This window comes from Prunus mume, linkage group LG6 (assembly GCF_029339155.1).
Source record: "Prunus mume cultivar Tortuosa linkage group LG6, ASM2933915v1, whole genome shotgun sequence".
Taxonomy (NCBI): domain Eukaryota; kingdom Viridiplantae; phylum Streptophyta; class Magnoliopsida; order Rosales; family Rosaceae; genus Prunus; species Prunus mume.
The window spans coordinates 10,998,233-11,022,716 of NC_142703.1; the positions used below are offsets into that span (position 1 = coordinate 10,998,233).

A 24,484-nucleotide genomic window follows, 5' to 3' on the forward strand; every position below is an offset into this window, starting at 1 on the left:
TTTACAACATGAATAAATTAATAACACCTTGTAAGGACAACCTTCACACCAAAAAATTCTTGAGTTTTTTCTTTGAGTTTGAGGTAATAAATCTGTTTTTTTGGCCAAAGGTATCAAATGTTTGATATGATGCATTTGCTTCTTCCACAACAAAGCCACGTGTGCTTGCCGCCCATTTGCAGTCTTTATGTGAAGCAATTCGGCAGCGTCACTTGTCTTGTTTTGCTTTTATCATCACATCTCATCTTCATTGTCTGTCGCAATCTCAGTGCGTGTCCACTTAAACATGGCACATATAAAATACCAACACAGACAAAACGATTGACAACTGAAGAACTGATACTGAACATGGCAAGAGAAGTTTGTGAATTTGTGAGATTTGCGGCTATCGAAAATTGGAGGCAAGTAGGTAGCATAATGTTAGGATATTGCATCTTATAAAAATACAATCTTTTTTGTTGCTTATCTAGTCGGTTTTAAAATAATCGTATTTATCATCCTCTTAATAATATTGAAAAATATTTCAAATTTGAATCTCATGTTACACGTTAATAAAAGAAAGAATCATTTTTGTTGGCCCATTATTAGTGGAAAAATTTATTTGCAAAAACTGATTGAGTTTCAGTTATGCACAGATTTTGTGAAATGATAATTGTTCCTCAACAAATTGGTGCACACGTTTTTTTTCCTGTTATTTTCACCCCTTTAAAAGCTGTCATTAAGATAGTTTTTTCGTGGGTGTAAATATTCTCAATCGTCAACTGTCGTATGGGTCAAGGCACGAGAATCAACACGGACTACTTGATGTCGAACGTCACTAAACCAAGCATGTTTTGGGGCACAAAATCAGGCAAGTTGCAAAAGTTTGTCAAGGGTTTGAAGCAGAGAACTTTGGGGGGGGGGGGGGGAGAAGCTTGCAGAGTATAGCTGCATATTGGGTTGAGTGGGTTGAGTGGCTTTTTTCCTTTTTTCTTTGTTGCTGCCTGAAACCTTTACAGAATGCAACCCACTCTTCGGATTCTCGAGAGTTTTTATGCTAATCATCAAAATTTTCAGATCACAAATGTTCGAGACACCAATACTCGAGTAAAAATTCAAATAAATTCAACAAACCAGAAAAAAAGCACATGGGATTAGGGGAATGCATGTGTTTTGAAAATATATTGAAGATTGACTTTTCACTATTAATGAATCAGAGAGATGTTTTTAATACACTCTACATGTTCATGGTACAGTGACAGACTATATGACTGTCCTCAGTAACACTTTGTATTAACAGATGTAATAAATTACAGCCCCGCATTATTCAGTGAGAGACGAGTTTATTAACTCAATTCATTCAGAGGCAATGGCTTTGTGGGAAGGAAGAAGACATGGCCGACAATGGACCATCTAAGATGTTAGGCTGCAACGATGGGATGGAGAAACCAGCTGATTGTGGAACTCTGACTGATGGATGTTGAATTGAACTGCCAGAAAGGGGTGGAGATGAGTTGATATCATGTTAGTAATGTTCATATGAAAAAAAACTTATCGACCACAAGACAACTATTGTATCAGCCATAGCTTCTTGGTCTGTCACGTTTTTCTTTTGTTTCTTCCATAGGTAAATTACACAAGCACAGAGCAGATAAGTATAGTCTATATCGGCACATGAACTGACCTGAATGATAAAGAAAAGGAAGGCTCTACTGGGGCACGGATTCCACCTTGATCAGGAGGCATTAGAGACCAAAAAACTGGAGAACAGTGACAAGAGTACATCAATTTCAAGAAAAATGAAGCTAAGAAGAGAAGGCAAATAGTTTTTTCTTCTGTCTTCCCGAAGAAAAATGTTAAATTTGATCCACATAACCATCTTCTTCTTAATTATGGTTAGATTCATTTGCAGTAAAAAGGGAAAAATAATCAGTAACCAAGTAAAGAGATTCTGAATTTTCCCTGGCATTTGAGCAAACTATCCAAATAATTGGAGGCTTTAGAAGGAGGAGAAAAGAAGTTTTCTTCAGAACAACTTGCCAGAAATTTTGCTTGCACAACTGTATAAGTAACCATTAACAAATTTCTCTTCCTAATTAAGGTAGGCCAACTAATCTGAAAGGATGATATTAGAGAAAGATGCAAAGAATTACCAGATCGTCCTGTATGATCTTCCAAACCAGAGCAAAATAAAGAATCCTGCATAATGAAATTAACAAAATTCATACCACAATAAATATCTAGCATTAAGGATCTAATGCTAGAAGATGCCACAAAACAAAAGCATCTCTAGAAAAGAAGCCCATTCATCTCACCTCTTTTATATGCTGCGATACATCATGAACCACATCTGCAGGCAACAATTACATAATAAGATGAAAATATTCCTCCAAAAAATTTATACATATGAAAGAAACCGAAAAATAGAAAGAATCTACAAAAAAGGGGGGGAAAGTCCAGATTTTCCAAAGATTATGACTTCTCAAATAAATCCTTGAAATGTGATGGGAAATCAATTCTGCTGAATTTAGAATAATCAATACTCTAGTTATGAAATACAGAGGAGAAAAATGGAAGCATCTCCGGTCTAACACAAATGATGACATTTAAACTTGAAATCCCATATCCTAAAAATAAAAAAAATAATGATGCATGGGAAACAAAATTCACTTCAAATGTGTTATGTGAATCAAGCAAAATAACGTGCTACAAGGTGTTGAAATTCTTTCATTTCAACAGTCCATCCGGACTTGCTAAGCAAAATCCTAATATATCTTAAACTTTGAGTGGTCGAATAGTGCCAATGCCTAGAGCATGAAATGAAGCAGGTTCTGGGCCAAGAATGCGACCCTGCTGAACCTAAATGGATGAGAAAAAAGCTAAAACAGAAGACGTGGCTTAGGAATGTGCCCAAAGCATGCAAGGCACAAATTGCAATTAAACCAAAATTTTGTGTCATAATTGTTTTCATTTTCCCATTGCCATCCCTGTCCATGCCTAAAATAACCAATTCACTGGGCTACTAACACAGGAGGAACAACGATATTTACCAAATTCTGGAACACTGGGCTTCACAGCCAGCGTCAAGCCAAGAAAGCAGTCCTCAGGTTCAGCACCAAAGTCTGATAATTTCAACTCAAGCGTTGGCTTTGCTCCTGTGAAATAATGCAGGCGAATAATTAATAATGGACACTAATAAGGGAGGTAGGTACACAAGAAAAAAGGGGAATGGGAAACCTTACCCATGATACTTAGCTTCAGGTCAAGTGGATCACGGAGTGAATGAGGAACCCAGCCAACCTATCTATCTTATGTTAGTAAGATGATCAAATTTATAAGATTGCAAATTAAATAAAAAGAAAAGAAAAGCAGAGAGGAAGAGAAGAAGACTATGTTACATGGAAAAAGGGATGTTGTAATGATTCATCTGCAGCTGGCCTCCTTGATGGATCCCATGAACATAGTTGCTGCAGACAGTGAAGAAAGAAAAATATATAAGCATTAAACAAATTTTCCAAGGAATTACTAATGGAAGAAAATTGTACAAACAACTCTCACTTGGATCAAATCAATAGCTTCTGGGCTTGCGTTTGGAATGATATCAGAGAGGTTTGCAGGCAAGATCTATCCAAAAGAATGATACAGTGAGTTAAAGCCAAGAAATATGCAAATTGCAGTAAACAGGTCCATGCAAAAGCTTGCCTTTTCATAATTAATAATGCCATATAATCGAGAGGCATTTGTCCCTTCAGCGAAGAGAGTCAAGTCTGGAGTACCAAGCACACAGCATATCTTGAACAATTGGTCTATCTCACTGTCCATTGAAGAACTCGTTTTGTAAGATGTAAATAAGAAGTTCTCCCACGTTTTTCTTATTTTGAGTCAGATCATATGTTTCATTAAATCTCAAACTAACGAGGTCTATGACTCAAAAATACTGGACATGTTCCAAAAGTAAAATACCAGTTAAAAATACAAACAAATTCTTCCTCGTTTGAACCAGCTCAATGCACAGTCAAAATGTCAAAGAAATAAAGCACACCAGGACTGGCAGTAATAAATGGACTTAATTAGAGGTAAGTGCAAAAGAATAATGTTTACACACATTTTTCTCACCAAGCCAAAAACAATAAATGCAGGATGATATAATCACCTTTCACCAGGGAAAATAGGGGACAAATTGAAAAGCTCAGCTAGGATTGCGCCAGCTGCCCACATGTCTGTATATTATTCATTTGTTAATCACCACTTGAAGAAGAACAAAGAGATAATAAATCTCAAGCTTGATATAGGAAAATCTCATGCAGCCTAATCATAGATATGGCAACACCAATAAAAACCTCAAATATTCTTAAAACTTTTCATAATGAACAGGAGTACAATAAAGAACTAATAAAGATTGTGCTTACCAACTGCAGGAGTGTATAATTTGGACTGTAACAGGACTTCTGGTGCTCGATACCTAGGATGCCCACAAACGCCATAAAATGTAAAAGATAATCAATATGCATAGCTCTACCTGTGCAACACACTCGGAGACATTCACGCAGACGCGTGCATGCACACAATAAGATAACACGATTTAATAGGAATGCCCCTTCCCCAACTACCATACACTCACAGATGCACAAAATAAGATACTGTGATTGAATATGATTCACTCACCAACGTGTGGAAACATATTCGGTATAAGGAGGAACCGATGATACTTCTCTAGCCAATCCGAAGTCGGCAATTTTAAGAACATCATTTGTCACCAGCAAATTCTCTAAGGGGGGAAAATGGTCTTGCTGTTAATTTCTTTAGATAAAATATTTCAAACTATAGAGATGCATGAAAACACAACACTGATAATATGTTATACCCGGTTTTAGATCTCGGTGAAAATATCCACTTCTATGGAGGTGATTAAGTCCATGCAGCAATTGAGACATAAAGCTACGAATCTCATCCTCTGAAAAGGGTCTTCTTTGTTCTTTCATTATTTGGTATAGATTATAGTTCTGGAAACATGAAACTTTGGAATCAAACACATATTACATGATGAGATAAATTTGATCAACTGGGGTTCATCAAGTTTCAAATAAGAGTGTGATATCATTTTGCACAAGATATACAATAAAAATAAATAAACCACATATCAATGAGAAGGCAAAAGGTCTCTCACCATGTACTCAAAAATGAGGAACACCTCATTGTTTTCCCTGACAACCTCCTTCAACTTTATGATATTGGGGTGATTTAATTTACGGAGTACCTGGGCAAAGCATTTGACTTATCAATCAAAACAATGAGAAGAACTTATCTATTTGATTTAGCAATCTGCAAAATGTGAAAGCTCATATTCAACAATATTGAACCATTAAAATTTCCATGGGAGATACCTTAATCTCTCGTAATCTCCAGTATTCCTCCCAGAAAAAGAACTTCCTCTTCATCTTTTTGACTGCAACCTGAGGTCAGATAAATAGAATAAAACTAGGATGGATATGTTTATGTAAAATTGCCCTACCCTACACTCCTAACTAATTCACTCTTATTACAAAACTAGAAATAACACTTGATCTTAATTTCATCTTCTGTCTCAATATTTCTTTAAAATGCTGTTATCAACTCCACACAAAATTAAGAATCATCAAAAGTATCTGATCCAAAAGTTCACAATTTGTTGCAAAACTAAATAAGTTGAGAGGTAAAAATCGAATATATATATTATGAGAAAGATTAATTTCTTTTGTAAGGAGAAGCATACAATCTCATTTGTTCTCCAATCACGAGCCTTATATACACTACCACAAGTGCCATCACCAAGCTCCTCCAAAATTTTATATCTGGAAAAAAGAATTCAGATAGCAACAAACTATAAGAATAAAAAATTGTGAAACTTTTGATTTTAGACAATTCAATGCATTTGAAAGCAACCAACCTTTCCATTATTTAAATTGCAACAGATTATAATCGACAATCTTTCAGTGGAATTTAAACAGCCTCCAAGAAGAGGTGTCTATGCTGTCAACACAGTTTTGGTCATTGGCTTCTAGATATGGTATAGTGCTTACGTCTAGCATCAAGCATTTGGCATAGTCAAGAATCAACTTGTCATTGTAGGAGCGGTTCACAATCACCAAGAAATCTATCAACATTTTGCAACCCTCCACATGAACTCCAGAGACCAAGCATTAAACTTAGCTGAAGAGTTTTAATCCATTTTCTTTACATCTGCTTCACTTATACCATCATATAAAAAACTGGGGCTGTTGAGCTGCAGTAGATGGTAAAGAAAAACAAAATTAATTTTCAACTCTTAACAAATTCAACCATTCAACTTGAAGCAAAGATCATGTCTTTTAATAGCCACCACAACTGATCACTGTTTTCCTGTATGGTCGCCACAAAAGAAGCAGACAGAAAGAAAATCGAACCCAATAATTTCGTTAGGCTTGCAAGACTAAATCTTTTTCCCTTCGTTGGTCTAATCTTACATGAACTCCAATTCAAAATTGTGATACCCTGCCCCATCCTATTTGTTCAAAGATCAAACCAAGCATTTTTGAAAATGACAAATCTATTAGAGCTATATCCCCTCCCATCAATCCAAGTCCTAAACATGAAAATATATACTCAATTAGAAAAGTAATTCAAATACTCTAAAAAGAATCAAACTTTAGAATATCAGTTATAAATATAAAGTATTTGTTTACGGCACAACAATCATCTCCACTCATTTAAGCCTGGTTCGACTACAAACTTGGGAGCTAAAGCAACAAAGAATAGGACCCAGAATTCTATTTTGTTTCATTTTCTTTCTTCTTTTATTCCTTCATTTCTTAAGAACCAACCACAGCCTAAAATGAGAACCTCAAGTGGTATTTCAATCTGTAAACAGCTAAAAATACAATCAAACACAAAGCCTGAAATTCAGAAAATTATAGAAAGAACAAAAAGAAAAATGAAAGAGACTGAACTCACAATTGATGCTAAATTGAAACAACCAGAGAAACTTTACGAGCAGGATATAGATCAGCAATGCATAAAGACTTTTCTTGGAGAAACCAAGAAAGAAAATTTTAGAGAGAGAATCTTCGTTTGAGAGGAAGGGAAGCTTCAGAAAGAGAGAAAATTTGGATTGCTGGTGAGGCTATGAGAGGGAGAAGGATTCCGCATAAGAAGCAAAGAAGAAGAAACCAAGCAAATTATTATAAAAAAAAAACGAAATTATATAAAATATTTGTTTGTAATGATTTTATTGGTTCGTTAGATCATTAAAAATTAAAAGAGAGTTTCACTAAAACACCCAAAATTAACCTGAAATTATAAAAAAATCTAACACTCAAAACACTTTATAAATACATCCAAAACTCATCATTATACACACTCAAAATCTATTTATAAACACACTCAAAAAATATACAATTGTTAATTTTAGGGATTGATTTTGAGAGTATTTTTATATTTAAATAATGTTTGAGTTTTTTTATAAATACATTGAATTGAATTTATTTATAAATTTGTAAAATTAAAAATAGAAAATGCTTGGTTTACTCGTGGTGGGGAAGGGAGGTGGTCCCGCGCAATTGCCCCAAAATTGTTGTGGGTCCATTACCTCGAGAAATTACACAATGATACTGTGGTACCATGTCAGCATGCACATTTTCCATTCAAATATAGCCACATGTCTGTTCTTTTGACAGCTGGACGCATCAATTTATTTATATAAATAGAATTAAAATGATACCTTTTAGATTTATCCTCCCCTCTTTTTATTTGAATTGTTACCTTAAAGATTTTTAAAAATACTAAAACTCATTTTAATTGACTCAAAAAAAAAAAACTCATTTTAAAGAATCCTTTTTAGAAAGAAAAGACCATTTAAAGAAGTGAATTGAAAATATTATATTCTAGATTCTTTTGGGATAATGTTGAACAAATTGAAAGTCAATCTCCATGTTCACATCAATAAAAACATTAAAATCAGGAAATTTGGAATTTCCATAAGAATAATACTAGTCTTACCACATTTTTTATACTGCACATGATGTTGATGTGTATATACCACATCATATAAAATACTAGTTTTTGTTTTTCTAATTTTATTTATTAAAATACACTTCATTCATTTAATTGATGTGGCATATGATATGAATATGCATATCATGTGATATAGAAATGTGAGATAATAATGTGGTAAGTGTAGCATTACTCTTTCCATAATCATGAGGACAGAGCTAATATGAAAAACTAAATGGTGTTGATAATTTACAAAATTTGACTTCATGAAGTCCACTCTTACAATGATTAGAGATTTTACAAAGTTAGTACTGAATTTCTCTCTTTAATGATAAAAGAAAGATATCTCAAATTTCTAATCTCTAGTTTAACCAAAAAAGAAAAATTCTAATCCATAGCTGATGAGGATGAGCACCATTGTAGAGAACAACTTAAAATCTGGTATCTGCATAAGACCAACTGAAGCACTAGCATTGCTGAAAATGACCTAGTCTGCTAGATAACAGGCCTCCCTCTGCAACCCATTTGCTCAATCAATTTGAGAATGTCTAGGCAATGCTCAGGTTCCTCTTTCTTTACTAGGATCTCCAGATATGGTAAAATTGCAGCCTTTTCCTTGATGTCATTGTGTCTTAATAGGTCAGAGAACAGTTCTTCACCTTGTTCAGCCCTGCCTTCACTATAAAGACCCTGAATCACTGAACAGTATGATGAAACAGATGGAACAAAACCATGGTTCAGAATTGTTTTCATGAAGTCCAGACAATGATCAAATTGGCGTTCCTTGCAGTAGCTGTTGATGAGAGCACAAACAGCCTTCTCAGGAAGCAGACCACGTTTTAGTAAATCTTTGGTAATCTGATCTGCTTCAGCAACTCTTGCCTCCCGGCATAAACCCATAACAACAAAGTTGTACAAATCTGTTGCTGACCCACCATATCTTTTGATCTTTTCTTCAAGACTGAAAGCATGTTTGATCTCCATATTTCTAAAAACATGTCTGGAAATGCAATCATCATTAGCGTCCCTTGACGGTAATGTTCCAGCATCTACAAAGTTGGAAGAACTAACTGATCTTGCTTCTTCCTTAGCCTCGCTTGACAAAACAGAACCTGCAAGGAGCGCAGAATAGATTCGAGTGCTTGGTTGATAACCTTTTTGAACCATAACACACAGAATCTCATAGGCATGATCCAACCTACCAGCATTAACAAGAGCTTCAATTAATACAGTATATGTAATGTGGTTTGGAGGTATCCCGAAATCAGACATACTAAAGAGAAGGATTTCAGCTTCCTCCACTCTTCCATTTTGGCAGAGGCCATTGATCACAACGGTATAGGTGTAGACATTTGGAGGGCAGCTAGTCTGCCTCATCAAATCCAACATTTTCAGTGCACAGGTAATCTCACCAGTTTGGCAAAGCGCATTGACTAATATTGTATAAGTCACTACAGACGGAACTGATCCATACTTTAGCATCTTCCCCAACATTGCCTGCGTTGCATGCACCTTATCATCTTTGCTGAGAACATCAAGAAAACAATTGAATGTGTGTGCTGTTGTCAAGGTCCTCTTCTCTACCATCTTCCCAAAAAGCATTGATGCATTTCCAATTTCACCAATCTTGCAATACCCATCAATAAGAGCTGTCATAGTAACTTCATCAGGGGAAATACCTTTCTTTACCATTGAACCTAAAATGCTGATTGCATGCCCTGGTCTCCCTTGTTTACAGATCCCATCAATTAAGGCAGTGAAAGAAAAACAATCTGGTTCAAGACCAAATGAGCTCATTGACTTAAATGTTTCAAAAGCCAATCCAAGTTGGCCTTCTCGGCAAAAGCCATCAATTAAAATATTGTAAGTTACTCTGTTAGGCAACAAACCATTATCAACTACTCTTTTCAAAAGAAACATGGCTTTGTAAGTTTTATAAACTTTGCATAGCCCTTCCATGAGCTCATTGTAGGTACGAATGTTAGGCTTACATTGTCTTTTCTCCATCACACCAAGTAGCTCAAAAGCAGAAATCACACGCCCTTCTTTGCAGTATCCATTTATCAGTGCATTGTAAGTTACTGTGCCAGGAAAAAGCCCATCTTTAAGCATCTTTCTAAACATTGCATTGGCCTCCTCAATCTTTCCTTCCCTGCATAATCTATCAATCAATATGGTATAAGTATGAACATTAGGTTTACAACCCTTTGAAACCATCTCATCAAGCAAACCTAGAGCCTTATCAGTCAACCCAATGTCACACAAAGCCTTGATGAGTACAGTATATGTACGAGTAGTCGGCTGGCAGCCCTTCTCACTCATCTCTTTTTTCAGATGAAAAGCTTCATCAAGTTTACCAATCTGACAATAACCATGAATCAATATGGAGTACGTCACGGAATTAGGTCCACAGCCACCCCCTTTAGACATTAGATCAAACACCCGGGAGGCCTCCCGGAGATTACATTCTCTACAATTACCCAACACCAAAGAAGTACAAATATGAGTGTCCAACTGAAACCCAAGTTTTAAAACCATGCACAAGAACATTTCAGCAGATTGCACAAACCCATTCTTGCATAACGCATTAATTATAGTCCTGTAGTCAATAACACCAAGAAGAAACCCATTGTCTACCATTCTTTTATACACCAAGAATGACAAAAACCCCAAATCCAAACTAGCTAAAGACATCAAAAGACTACTATAACAAGGATAACTCAACCAAAATCCAATCTTTCGCATATTATCAAATGCCTCCATCAGCTTTAGAATCTCAGGTTCACTATTACTGAACTCCTTGATTAACAAAATGATGGCTTTTTGTGCAATCACATACAAATTGAAGAAGACACCATCAAATTCAACAGAAGAATTCTATTATCAAAGTCATAACAATAAGTAGAATGCTTGCAAACCCACTTGAAAAACCGTACCCCAAGTTCAATGTCGTTGCCGTGAAGCTGTAAAACCTTGGTAGCTGCACATGGGGCCATGTGAGAGACCAGTGACTTAAGAAGATTGTTCCTTTCCCAATTGGGTTGCTTAAGAAAAGCTGATACTCGAGAGGTCGTGTCATCTAAGCTTTCTGGGATTGCTTGGCTGCGTGAAGATTGATATGAAACAGAGGAAAGCGAGGGAGGAAGTTCAAACAAGTAAGGAGCTCTCGATAGGACGTTTAGGATCTTATTTGTGCGAACCAACATGCAGAGACTGAGGTGTGAGATGAAGCTCAACTATTTTTCATTTTGCAAACTGAAAATAAGGGCTGTTTTGGAGGGACGTCTTCGAGTATTTCAAAATATATATAATTTTTTCTTTTTTATTTCTGTGAGCCTCCTCCACCTAGAAACCCTATAGCTTGGAGAAGAAGAACATCTTCAGTACAATTTTCTGGCTAATGGGCTTGTCAAATTTGGGTCATAAATTGAACTCGGGCTATACTCAATACAACAATAGCACTCCTCAACTTGGGGTCATCGTCGCATCATGATGAGCCCCGTAGTTTAAATTAAATTAAAGTAAAATATGTTTACATATACATATATAAAAAAGAAGCTATTCTCCCATGTTCCTCTATTTTTAGTGTCAAAGTTTGTTTTTAGTGTCAAAGTTTGTAAATGACTCTTAAATATATTGTCATGGTTTTTTTTAAACAAGCGATAGTCTAAATTATACGATGATATAGTTTCTCAAAAACACCATTAAGGTGTCATGGAGTCTAGAAACTTGAGACCATTAGTCTGCAAGTCAATGTCCTTTTTCATTGGTTAAACCCTGTTGGCATATTGCGATGTTTTAGTACTTTCTCTTTTAAGCAAAAGCTCTCCAATCTTGCTGCCCACAATGCAAAATGAACAGGGAACTCAAAGCATCATCATTTACAGCAATATGGTAGCAAGAAATTATAACCGCACATCACTGGATGCAATAATACACAACCTTCTCATTTAGCTACATAAATTTGGGCAGTTCTAAGCATCGTATCAACCTAAGGCTCCACAATTATCTTTCCAGTAGCATGCCCATCAATGCTCTTAGCCCAAGCGTCCTCTGCCTTGGTCAGGGGATACTTTGAGTCTATTATTGTCTTGAGCTTCCCTTCTCTCACCAACTTAAGAAGATAATCCAGGTTCTGAGCCTTGGGAGATAAGAGCAGTGGTACCAGTTGCTTCTTGGAAAAGGTAAGTTTTCCCAAAGCAAAGTTCGCTACGGCACTGAGGCCGGGAGTGATATCTATTACCTTACCATTTGTACTCAAATTAGGCTCAAAAGTTGACCAAGGAATGCCAGTTGCACAATGGATCACAGCATCATATTTTCGACCAGATGGACTCTTCAGAGTTGCTCCTTCTGGGGTCGTGTAGTCAATAACCTCATCAGCACCTAGGCTCTTGACCAATTCAAGGTTACGAGCTCCACAAGTGGCTGTCACATGAGTGTTTCCGAGCTTTGCTAGTTGAACTGCATAGAGACCTACACCGCCCGAAGCAGCTGTGATCAGAACGTTTGCTTGCTTACCACTTCCATCAAGCTTGATCCCAGCAGATTGGATAAGGGCCTGGTGAGCAGTGAGACCAGCAACAGGTAATCCTACGGCAGTGGCTGCTGAAACTTCAGGTGGCCTTGCAGCAGTCAAGCTTTCCTTAGTCACAGCAAGCTCAGCTAGTCCACCTCCATTCTAAAATTCAATATCCATGAACAGACGAAACAGACAAACCGGCTTAGCATGTATCAATTAAATGATGCATGACATATTATAAGTGAGACATTCTACCACCTGGATTTCAAATTCAGCACATTGGGAATGGTTTCTACATGCAAAAGTTCAGTTTCATGCCAACAGTAATGACACTAAGGAAAGAGGCACAAAATACCGACGAGGGGTTACTGAGGGTTTACAGACACAAGGATTCTGGTGGATCAATGGATACTACTTTACAAATAGGTAGAAAATTATTCATAGATGTTTTATGGAAAGAATAGCTATATTATGTTCTCAAGTATATAAATGTTCAAGTGAAACGGGGAACATTTTCATGTCAAGTGAACCAAAACATATGGAAACTTACAAGAGGATTAACCATAGCTACAACTTTGTCACCAGCTTTGAATTTTTTCACTCCTGGTCCTACCTGTACAACCTCTCCTGCCACATCAGTACCTGTTCCAAATTTCAACAAGGAATAACTTCAGTCAACAGAACAATACTCAGGAAAAGATGGTCCAGTGAAAGTTCAATACATTAGGTTTTAAATCTCATCAAAGAAAATGCATATTCCTTCCCTCCCAAAAACACACGAAGGCCACCCCAGAAGCTATTTTGACCAAATGAATAAGAAAACAGAACATTCAAGTGCAAATTATTAGCATGTTAAGCGTTTACAGAACACTCATCCTACGTTTTCAAGACGAAGCTCAATATAATATTTGGAAAGAAGTATAATTAAAGAGGTGTAAACATGAAAAGCATCCCCTAGACAGCAGAGTGTCTCAAGAAGATAGCAAAACCAAATTACCAGGTATGTGTGGAAATCTGCGAGGCAACAATGGCCACAGCATGCCTTTCTGAACTTTCCAATCAAATGGGTTTAGACTAGCTGCCTCCAATTTCAGCAACATCTCATCTTTGTTTGGATTGGGAATTGGAATTTCAACATGCTGCAATTGGCACCAAAATTGAGTGAGGGCCAATGACTTAACAATAATATGTTCTTCAATGCATAAACAAATTGAATGTTTCCCAGTACAAAAGCTAGTCTTGGTCATTCTCAACCACAACCTCAACCCCTGCCCCCTCCTCCTCCTCCCCCCTCCCCCTCCCCCAACAGAAAAAAACATGGAAAGGAGAAAACTCAGAAAAGCCTCCCCCTTTATATTTTCCTTCTTAACATTTCAAATATTCAATTACTCTAACAATAACAAGTACTTGAAAATGGACCCATTTCATTACAAGGTTTGGACACCAATTTTCTTATAGTGGAAAAGGGTTTTTCTTCAAGGACAATCAGAGAGTATAATTCAAGAGAAACAAAAGAAAGGAAACTAATTTGACAGAGGGAAACAAAATGAGTAACCTTTAAGCCAGAAGGTCCTCCACCGTAGCCATCATACTGAACCGCATGCATAACATTTTTCGCCATGGCCTCAGTTTTGTTCAGAAGAGTCGACAGAACTTGAAGCTCCTCTCAGATTTTAAGAAGTAAGCTTGGGTGCACCGTACACCACCGTGAGACATGTGAAATGACTAAATAGCCCACGCCTATCGTGGAACAAACTTATACACGTGTTCTATGTCACCCGCAACGGAGAAAATGTGTCGTCTATAAACACATTCACTTCTCTTGACCATCGGAGTAAGAGGAAGACTTCGAGTTATCTTGTTGATGAGGTTGTGCGACAGGAAGGTGAGGAGGAAGAAATAGAATGGTTAGCGGCGGGATGGTATCATAAGATAAATACACATTGACCACAATGGCGTCGTTCCGTGCCTCACCGACTTCAATCTGGCTCGTCGTACTCGAACTTTCCAGATTCGGATCGTTGTGTGGGCTTCACACAGCTGGTATCATTGCTGCAACATTCAGCATGGCCAACCTAGTGGCTCGTCCCTTCGGAGGGTTTGCTTCTGATCGAGCAGCCAGGTACTTTGGCATGAGAGGAAGGCTATGGAGGATGATTGCCAAAAGTCCCACATCGACAAAATAAGTGATCATACGAGGTTTATAAGGAATAATATGACACTTCACATTGCCGAGCCTAGTAGCGTGGGCTTGTAACTAAGTAGGGCATTAAAGTGATTGGTTATTTGATTGAAACCTTCTTAAGTGAGGTATAGTGATCTTGGACTGTTCATCTAAACCATGATCTTGGTGGTGAAGTCGCACCAAACCACAATCCCAACCCTCGGGTCTAGCAGGGTCCCCCAACCACAGAGGTTGGGTAGCAAACCTCAAAATGAGAATTTGACTGGGGGTTTGTTTGACCCCACGGACCGAGATCCCGCCATGCCTCAGTGTGCTGCCTGAGATAGGAACTCATCACACAATCACTTTTTCTCTCCAGCTTCCTCCCATTTTCAACCTCTTATTCTCATACAAGTACTTGTTTTTCATCTTTCTTTTGTGTTGGGAGTTATCTACAACAACTATCGTTCTTGAGATCCATTCAAATATGCCTAATCAAGTTTTGCCCGCATCCACTTCAAAAATATTTCTTTTATTTATATTTTTTGCTAGGTAGGAACAGAGTAGATTTGTTTCATGATTCATACGCCATATTATTTATATTTTATTTTTGCTAGTCTCTAAACCCATATTACTTCTTTGGTAACTGATCTTTTTTTAGAGAACCAGATGAATTACTGTGAAATATAATCAACATGAAAAATGAACAATAAATCCAAACCTCATTATTTACAACATTGATTCATGATTATAAAAAACCTCACATTAGCGAGGGAGTTTTAGTTCAAGTGATCAAGAGTATTAACCCTGCATTTGAGGTCCTAGGTTTGATTCCCCCTCCTTCCCAATATTGCTTGTATTAAAAAAACAAAAACAAACAAAAACAAACTCCACAATATTATATGAATTAATTACAATTTTGGTCATTGGAGCTTGGCTCGAAATCAATTTTAGTCACTGTGATTTTAATTTTCCCGATTTCATCACTGTACTTGCAGTCGTTAACAAATCAAGTCAAAGCCTTCAATTCCATTAGTTTGGTAGGAGCTTTATTGTCCTAAAAATTAAATAAATTTTTTAAATCAAATATATAAAATTAAAAAAAGAAAAAAGAAAAAGACAAAGCCACCCCATTCTAACCTCTCTATCATATCCATCAAATCCCAACGAACCAAAATTGTAATTACCCCATTAATTGCACATAACCATCTGTATCAAACGACTTCCATTATTTCGACCAAAAAACGAACGACTCCCATTAGAGACTTGAAGTTTATATCCCACTATAGTTTTCTACTTAAGGCTCCACAATTATCTTCCCAGTTGCATGTCCATCAATACTCTTAGCCCAAGCATCTTCAGCCTTGCTTAGAGGGTGCTTAGAGTCGATCACTGTCTTGAGCTTTCCTTCCTTCACTAACTTGACAAGATAATCAAGGTTCTCACTCTTAGCCCACAAGAGCAGTGGCACCAGCTGCTTCTTGGAGAAGGTGCGTGTGTTCTGAGCAATAGCAGCCCAGGTACTTGGACCAGGAGTAATGTTTATAACCTTCCCGTTGGCGCTCAAATTAGGCTTGAAAGTTGACCAGGGAATGCCCGTTATTGCACAATGGACAGCGACGTCATATTTCCTACCAGATGGGCTATTCAGAGCTGCTCCTTCTGGGGTCTTGTAGTCAAGAACCTCATCTGCCCCCAAGCTCTTGATAAATTCAATATTACGAGCACCGCATGTGGCTGTAACATGAGTGTTTCCGAGCTTTTGCTAGTTGGACTGCATAATGACCGACACCACCAGAGGCAGCAGTAATCAAGATGTTTTTTTCTGGCCACTTCCGTCGAGATTAAGCCCTGCAGCTTGGGTGAGAGCCTGGAGAGCTGTGAGACCGGCAATAGGTAAGCCTGCACCTTGAGCTGCTGAAACTTCAGGTGGCCTGGCAACTGTCAAGCTCTCACTAGCTGTGACAAACTCAGCCAGTCCACCTCCATTCTAACAAACAAATGAAATTTATAAGTGAAACTTGTTGCCAAGTGCCATAAATTGTTCAAGAAAGGGAGAGATTAACCAAAGGAATACAATGAAGGCTTACAGCGAGGGTGAGATATGCCACAACTTTGTCGCCTGGTTTGAACTTTTGGACCCCTTTTCCAACTTCTACAACCTCTCCAGCAACATCAGTAGCTGTTCCCAATATTTTCATTAGCCAATCAATGTTAACAAACCAACCTACCAGCCTAAGACTCACAAACACTGCTTGTATAAATCACAAAACTCTTCTCGTAACATAGGAATGATGTTCACCCATTTTAAAAATCGAAGCACAAATTTGTTTCAGAATCCAAGCAATTTATCTACCTCAACTCTCCCAATACTTCCACAAATGAATAAAAGTCTCAATGAGAGATTTTATCGAGAGTCGAGACGCATTAATCTGTAACCATTATGATCACTTCTTCAAAGAGGCAATCTCTTTGGGACATAGAGGGTATGCTTTATGTTCCAATGATGTAGTAATTAATAAAAATCAGGCAGTTTATTAATCAGTATGTTGCAGCTTATATGCTACCAATTGAATGACATGAATATAAGAAGGGGTTTAGGGGAAAACCAGGCAAAACAGAACTTACCAGGTATATGAGGGAATTTGGGTGGAAAAAAAGGCCGCATCTTGCCTTTCTGAATTCTCCAATCAACCGGGTTTATAGTAGCTGCTTCCAATTTCAGCAAGATCTCACCTTTCTTTGGAGTGGGCACTGGAACCTCTACATGCTGCATCAAACATAAAATATATTTAAAACAATTTATTGTGGTCTTTTTACACTCGTATGATTTCGTCTCTGGATTTATTGCTTTCGAAAAAGAGGCACAAGCAGGTAAACATTCAACACAACCCTGAAGCATTTTCTCACTGGTTGTTCAGTTTCTCTTTTTTCCCTGTGGGATTTCAAGGCCAAACATATTTTTGATGCACTCAGTTTTAAGCCTGAACTCTCCCACCACTCTAAAAGTTGATACATTTTTTACACACCAGAGAATATTAAGCGGTTAACAAAATGTCAGAAGCAAAAATCACAGCAGGGAATGAAATATGCGAGAATTCTACCAAATAACATTGATAGAAGAAACAAGTAGATAAAGAAGGAACCTTTAAACCAGAAGCTCCCCCACCATAGCTGTTGTACTGAACCGCACGCATAAGCTTTGTCACCATGGCTGCCAATGTCATACCCTGAGTCAGCAGGGACAGACGAGAAAGGAAAGATCCTAGATTTTACGAGAGAGAGAGAGAGAGAGAGGACGTGTTACTACATTCTTGTGGAATGGTTTTGACGTATATATAGGCTGTGCTTTCTTTTAAAAGTGCTATAGGTTGTACTTTCTTTGAAAAAGTTCTGATTTTCACAATGTGTTGGCCGAAAATTGAATCGAACTTAAAAGAAAAATTTTGGAAAATTCTGATTGCCGACTTGAATCAAACTTTTACAATTCGATTTTTAGAGGCAAGTTATACTCATTCGAGCTCGCATTAGTATCACAGCAGCATCATACCAGTGGCACTCAAATTAGGCTGAAAAGTTGACAAAGGAATGCCTAATGGATCACATCACAGCATCATATTTTGGACCAAATGGAGATGGACTCTTCTCTTGTAGAGCTGCTTGCTCCTTCTGAGGTCTTGACCAAGTCAAGGCTACGAGCTCCACAAAAGTGCGAGTGGCTGTCACATGAGGTACGTGTGAAAATTGGCGAGGCAACAAAGTCCACGGCATACCTTTCTCAAACTTTCCATTCCAATCAAATGGGGTTGACTTTAGACTAGCCGCCTCCAATTTCAGCAACACCCTCCCTTGATCTTTGTTTGGATTTGGAATTGGAATTTCAACATGCTGCAATTAGCACCAAAATTGATTAAGGGCCAATGACTTAACAATAATATATATGTTCTTCAATGCATAAACAAATTGTATGTTTCCTTTCCAAGTACAAAAGCTAGTCTTGGTCATTCTCAACCACAACCTCCACCACACCCCTACGAGAAGAAAGAAGAACTTGCATGTCATGGGGATATAGAACTGTTTTGCTATCCCCAATCAATCACGTTATGCCACGTGTGATATGTGACATGCAAGTTTTTCTCCACCCATACCCCTTCCCCCAAGAGAAAAACATTAGCATATGGGAAGGAGAAAACTCAGAAAAGACTCTCCCTTTATCTTTTCCTTCACAACATTTCAAATTTTGATTTACTCAAACAAGTAGAAAAAAGATCCATTAGGCACCGTGTGAAAATGGGTTTCATTTAATTTTCATAGGGTTTATAGTGGACAAGTTGATCGTGTAATGTAAAAGGGTTTTTCTTCAAGGACAAACAGAGAGTACAATTCAAGAGAAACAAAAGGAAACTAATTTGACAGAGGGAAACTTTTATTTAGAAACTGAAGAAATGTAATTTGAATAACCTCTAAGCCAGAAGGTCCTCCACCACCACAGCTTGCATGCATAACATTTTTCGCCACAGCCTCCCTCAGTTTTTTTTTGCCACCCTAGCCTCCCTCAGTTTTGTTCAGAAGAATCGACAGAACTTGAAACTCGTCTCAGATTTTATGAAGTAAGCTTGCGTTGTTGCTAGTGCGTAATTAGGCCACGTCTATAGTAAAACAAAGTAGATTTGTTCATGATTCATAATGCTTCTGCTTTCTATTTTTTATATATTTATATTTCATTTGATTATATCATTTATATATTTATATTTCATTTGATTATATCAACCATCAATCATCTCTCTCTAGAGTCCAAACCCATATTACTGGTTTGTAACCGAGTAAATTCGTTTTTGAGAGAACCACATGAATTTACTGTGAAATATAATCAACATGACAAAAGAACCTCAATATTTACAATATTGATTCAGGATTATAAAACCCCACATTATTATATAATTTTATATTACACAAAACATAACCATCTGTATCAAACAACTTCCATCAAGTACGTGAGGTTTATATCCCACTATAGTTTTAGTTCGTCTACTTAAGGCTCCACAATTATCTTCCCAGTTGCATGCCCATCAATACTCTTAGCCCAACCATCTTCAGCCTTGCTCAGAGGATGCTTCGAGTCGATCACAGTCTTGAGCTTTCCTTCCTTCACTAACTTGACAAGATAATCAAGGTTCTCACCCTTGGCACTCATGAACAGTGGCACCAGCTGCTTCTTGGAGAAGGTGAGTTTCTTCAGAGCAAAAGTAGCAAAGGCACTTGGACTAGGAGTAAGGTCTATAACCTTCCCGTTGGCGCTCAAATTAGGCTCGAAAGTTGACCAGGGAATGCCCGTTGCACAATGGACCACGGCATCATATTTCCTACCAGATGGACTATTCAGAGCTGCTCCTTCTGGGGTCTTGTAGTCGAGAACCTCATCTGCCCCCAAGCTCTTGACAAATTCAATGTTACGAGCACTGCACGTGGCTGTAACATGAGTGTTTCCGAGCTTTGCTAGTTGGACTGCATACTGACCCACACCACCAGGAGGCAGCAGTAATCAATATGTTCTTTTGCTGGCCAGATCCGTCAAGCTTGACCCCTGCAGCTTGGGTGAGAGCCTGGTGAGCTGTGAGACCAGCAACAGGTAAGCCTGCACCTTCAGCCGCTGAAACTTCAGGTGGCCTGGCAACTGTCAAGCTCTCACTAGCTGCAGCAAATTCAGCCAGTCCACCTCCATTCTAACAAACAAATGAAATTTATAAGTGAAACTTTCTTGAGAAATGGAGCTTAACCAAAGGAATAACATGAATACTTACAGTGTGGGTGAGAAATGCCACAACTTTGTCGCCCGGTTTGAACTTTTGGACCCCTTGTCCAACTTTTACAACCTCTCCAGCAACATCAGTAACTGTTCCCAAGATTGTCATTAGCTAATCAATGTTAACAAACCAACCTATCAGCCTATGACTCACAAAACAACTCTTCTAACAATATATGAATGATATTCATCCACTTAAAAATCAAAGCACAAATTTGTTTAACTTTTCTACCTCAACTCTTCCAATACTTCCACAAATGAATAAAGTCTGAATGAGAGATTTTACTGAAATATATTAATCCGTAACCATTATGATCACTTTTCAATATTCACTTCTTCATAGATGGCAATCTCTTCGAGACGCAGAGGGTATGCTTTATGTTCCAATGATGCAGTAATTAATCAAGATCAAATAGTTTGTCAATCAATACGTTCCCAGAAAGTTAACTGTTTCAGGGAACAGGCAAATTCTAGTAGAACTTAACAAAATTGAGTAAATTTCACATCACCAAAAACTACAGGCAGTGATAAAAGATTTGCAAAAACAAGCACAGCACAGTCTGTAAAGGAGGCAGGTAAAAACTGGAGTCTTCAATTCTTGTCACCGAGAGAGCATTCAATTTTTTATTCATTTTTCAGTTGAGTTTGATACCATGTTGGTCATCCCAGAAACATCCGGTGTGCCAAAAAGACATAACCTTTTTTTAGTGTTGTGGAATAATTTCTATATTATGATGTCAAAGATGCATAGATCTGAAATACACAACTACAAACACCAGGCAAAACAGCACTTACCAGGTATATGAGGGAATTTGCGGGGCAAAAGAGGCCGAAACATGCCTTTCTGAATTTTCCAATCAACTGGGTTTAAACTAGCAGCTTCCAATTTCAGCAAGATATCACCTTTCTTTGGAGTGGGGACTGGAACCTCCGCATGCTGCAAACAAACATAAATTATAAACAATTTTTAAGTTCTCTACAAGTAAGTAAATATTCAACACAACCCTGAAGCATTTTCTCATTGGTTGTTCTGTTTCTCGTTTTTCCTTTTGGATTTCATGGCCAAGAATGTTTTTGATGCAATCAATTTTAAGCCTGAACTCTCCCACCCACCACTCTAAAAGTTAATACAGTTTTTTTTTCTTCTTTTACACACCACAGAATATTAAGCGGTTAACAAAATACCAGAAGCAAAAATCACAGCAGGAATGAAAGATGAGAGTAAACAAGTAGAAAAAGAAAGAACCTTTAAACCAGAAGCTCCTCCACCGTAGCTGTCGTACTGAACCGCATGCATAAGCGTCGACGCCATGGATGCTGCCATAACCTGAGTCGGCAGAGACAGAAGAGAAAGGAAAGATCCAAGATTTGAACAGAGAGAGAGAGAGAGAGGAAGCGTTACTAGATTCTTGTGGAATGGTTTTGACGTAGCGGCCCTTTGACGTATACCACACGTGGATGCATCTCAAGTTGCCAACTGTAATATTAATTAAAATGACGGAAATATCCTGTATTTTTTATGTATGCTATAGACTGCTCCCCCGAAAGTTTTGAGTAAATTTAAGTTTTAGCAACAAAAAAAATTTCACTTTTAGAAAAGCAAATTTTTTAAAAAGACAAAAACCTCTCAACTTTCAAATTAAAGGCATACAAATGTAAAGGATTATTTGAGGCAATTTTGTCATTTTGGCTTATTTTAAAAATTTTCTCTCTCCTTCTGTCTTTTCTAAAGTCTCCAAAAGTTTTGATTTTATGATGTGTAGGTCGACAATTGAATCAAAAAATTTATTCATTTTTTTCTAAGTTCTGATTGCCGCTTTGAATCAAATTTTCACAAACCGATTTTCAGGGGAAAGTTCTACTCATGAGCTCGTATTAGTATCGAAGCCTAATTTCACTCAAGAATACCTTACAACTCTTGAATTTCTCAACAAAATAAAGAAAAAGGCACAAAGTACGTTGTTCTAATGCACATGAAATTTACAGTCCCAAAAAAAGTATATGAAGTTTACAATTCTTAATATAAAATTACATGTACGTCACAATTTGAAGATACAATATTTTGGCTACCTAAGGCTCCACAATTATCTTCCCAGTAGCATGGCCATCAATACTCTTAGCCCAAGCATCTTCAGCCTTGCTTAGAGGATGCTTTGTGTCGATCACCGTCTTGAGCTTTCCTTCCTTCACCAATTTAACAAGATAATCCAAGCTCTCAGCCTTGGGGATCATGAGCAATGGCACCAAGGACTTCTTGGAGAAAGTGAGTTTCTTTAAAAGAAATGTAGTGAAAGAACTTGCATTTGGAGCAATGTCTATAACTTTCCCTTTTGCACTCAAATTAGGCTCAAAAGTTGACCAAGCAATGCCGGTTGCACAGTTGATGACAGCATCATATTTCCTGCCAGACGGGCTCTTCAGAGCTGCCCCATCCGGGTCTTGTAGTCAAGAACTTCATCTGCTCCTAAGCTCTTAACCAATTCGACGTTACGAGCTCCACAGGTGGCTGTGACATGAGTGTTTCCGAGCTTTGCTAGTTGGACTGCATAGTGTCCAACGCCACCAGAGGCAGCAGTGATCAATATGTTCTTCTGCTTGCCAGTTCCGTCAAGCTTGATCCCTGCAGATTGGGTGATAGCCTGGTGAGCCGTGATGCCGGCAACAGGTAAGCCTGCACCTTCAGCTGCTGACACTTCAGCTGGCCTGGCAACCATGAATCTCTCATTACTTGAAGCAAACTCAGCCAGTCCACCTCCACTCTATCAAATATGTAATATCACAACAGACATATTGTGAGGCATATATGACATCATTAAGTACCAAGAGCATGAATTTGACATGTGGAAGAAATCCTAATCAGAAACAATCGAAGGAATAAAATGGCACTTACAAAATGGCTGAGCAATACCACAACTTTGTCACCCACTTTGAACTTTTTGGCTCCTTGTCCAACCTCTACAATCTCCCCAGCCACATCAGTTGCTGTTCCACATAATGCCACCAACCAACATTAACAAACCAACCAAATCACAAAACAAGTCATGTGTTTCACCATAAGAAGACGAAAATCGATGCGTAAGTTTCAGAATTAACTGTAAGTTGGGATAAGCAGAAGCCTGTTTACCAACATGTTTATGCACAAGACTGAAAAATTATGCACTCATTACAAATGTCAACAAAAACAAAAACAATCACAAACCAGAGTCAAAACAGAATTACCAGGTATTTGAGGGAATTTTCCTGGGAAGAGAGGCCGCAACTGCCCCTTCTGAATTTTCCAATCACTGGGTTTAGACTGGCTGCTTCCAGTTTCAGCAAGACCTCATTTTTCTTCAGGGTTGGGATTGGAACCTCGACATGCTGCAACAAACATAACATTTACATAACAATTTGTAAAAAGTTGCTCCTTTATTGCTGTTAATCCAAGAAAAATTAGATTGATGGAAACTAAAAGAAGAATAGGAGCAGATAAAGAAGGAACCTTTAAACCAGAAGGTCCTCCACCATAGCTGTCGTATTGAATTGCATGCATAAGCTTGGCCGACATGGCTGATTATACACAGAGACAGATTGACAGAGAGAGACAGAGTTGCGAGATTTCTGAAATTGGGTTCCTTGAGTTTTATGGTACCCCATGTCGCATAAATGACAAACACTAAGGACGCTCATTGTTTTCTTCGTTTTATTTTTTGTTTCTTTTTATTTATTTAGTTATATATAATACAAAAAGTAGAATAATTGGATTGTGTCCGATGCTATAAACCAGAACTTGGTTTGCTTGAGAAGTCATGATGATGATTATTTTTTTATAAAAAAAATACAAGTGATAATTTATACGAATAAATTAATCTGTTTACGAGCTGAGGAACTCAAACTTGGGTGTACATGAGCAATTGTCCTGCCCAATTGACCTAGCACACATTGTAACAATGATCATGATTAATAGTGTGGTGTTTGAGCATTTTGTTTGATTAGTGATATATTCTAATTAATATCCCAAATAAAACTA

General features: G+C 37.7%; 4 protein-coding genes and 2 pseudogenes across 6 annotated transcripts; all 6 read right to left on the minus strand.

Moving 5' to 3' along the window:
- Window positions 1–1,148: 1,148 nt before the first annotated feature.
- Window positions 1,149–7,254, minus strand: MHK (Protein kinase superfamily protein). Its single transcript, XM_008237200.3, has 18 exons — window positions 6,949–7,254; window positions 5,906–6,241; window positions 5,732–5,810; window positions 5,364–5,432; window positions 5,147–5,236; window positions 4,844–4,982; window positions 4,645–4,747; window positions 4,389–4,441; window positions 4,133–4,199; window positions 3,682–3,793; window positions 3,538–3,603; window positions 3,378–3,446; window positions 3,222–3,279; window positions 3,030–3,134; window positions 2,295–2,329; window positions 2,133–2,178; window positions 1,664–1,739; window positions 1,149–1,469 (listed from the first exon to the last, which is right to left on the minus strand). The coding sequence occupies exons 2-18, from the start codon at window positions 5,911–5,913 to the stop codon at window positions 1,340–1,342; spliced, it is 1,305 nt and encodes a 434-aa protein (XP_008235422.2). The 5' UTR covers window positions 5,914–6,241; window positions 6,949–7,254; the 3' UTR covers window positions 1,149–1,339.
- A 956-nt stretch (window positions 7,255–8,210) lies between these two features.
- LOC103334256 (uncharacterized) lies at window positions 8,211–11,389 on the minus strand. Its single transcript, XM_008237199.2, is given in 2 exon segments — window positions 8,211–10,832; window positions 10,835–11,389. Coding segments are annotated over 2 exon segments (2,709 nt in total). The 5' UTR covers window positions 11,193–11,389; the 3' UTR covers window positions 8,211–8,481.
- Window positions 11,390–11,840: 451 nt separating this feature from the next.
- LOC103334255 (chloroplast envelope quinone oxidoreductase homolog) lies at window positions 11,841–14,534 on the minus strand. The gene is made up of 4 exons (XM_008237198.2): window positions 14,064–14,534; window positions 13,506–13,647; window positions 13,059–13,150; window positions 11,841–12,667 (listed from the first exon to the last, which is right to left on the minus strand). Exons 1-4 carry the CDS (start codon window positions 14,127–14,129, stop codon window positions 11,978–11,980), a joined length of 990 nt encoding a protein of 329 aa, XP_008235420.2. The 5' UTR covers window positions 14,130–14,534; the 3' UTR covers window positions 11,841–11,977.
- A 1,139-nt stretch (window positions 14,535–15,673) lies between these two features.
- LOC103334526 (chloroplast envelope quinone oxidoreductase homolog) lies at window positions 15,674–19,258 on the minus strand (annotated as a pseudogene). The gene is made up of 5 exons (XR_016127778.1): window positions 19,134–19,258; window positions 17,819–18,560; window positions 17,301–17,442; window positions 16,763–16,854; window positions 15,674–16,662 (listed from the first exon to the last, which is right to left on the minus strand). The product of XR_016127778.1 is annotated as a chloroplast envelope quinone oxidoreductase homolog (transcript).
- A 309-nt stretch (window positions 19,259–19,567) lies between these two features.
- LOC103342796 (chloroplast envelope quinone oxidoreductase homolog) lies at window positions 19,568–21,889 on the minus strand. The gene is given in 5 exon segments (XM_008246450.3): window positions 19,568–20,199; window positions 20,201–20,395; window positions 20,474–20,565; window positions 21,271–21,412; window positions 21,722–21,889. Coding segments are annotated over 5 exon segments (1,002 nt in total). The 5' UTR covers window positions 21,800–21,889; the 3' UTR covers window positions 19,568–19,704.
- A 541-nt stretch (window positions 21,890–22,430) lies between these two features.
- LOC103342797 (chloroplast envelope quinone oxidoreductase homolog) lies at window positions 22,431–24,105 on the minus strand (annotated as a pseudogene). The gene is made up of 4 exons (XR_016127923.1): window positions 23,957–24,105; window positions 23,695–23,835; window positions 23,366–23,457; window positions 22,431–23,234 (listed from the first exon to the last, which is right to left on the minus strand). The product of XR_016127923.1 is annotated as a chloroplast envelope quinone oxidoreductase homolog (transcript).
- Window positions 24,106–24,484: the final 379 nt, after the last annotated feature.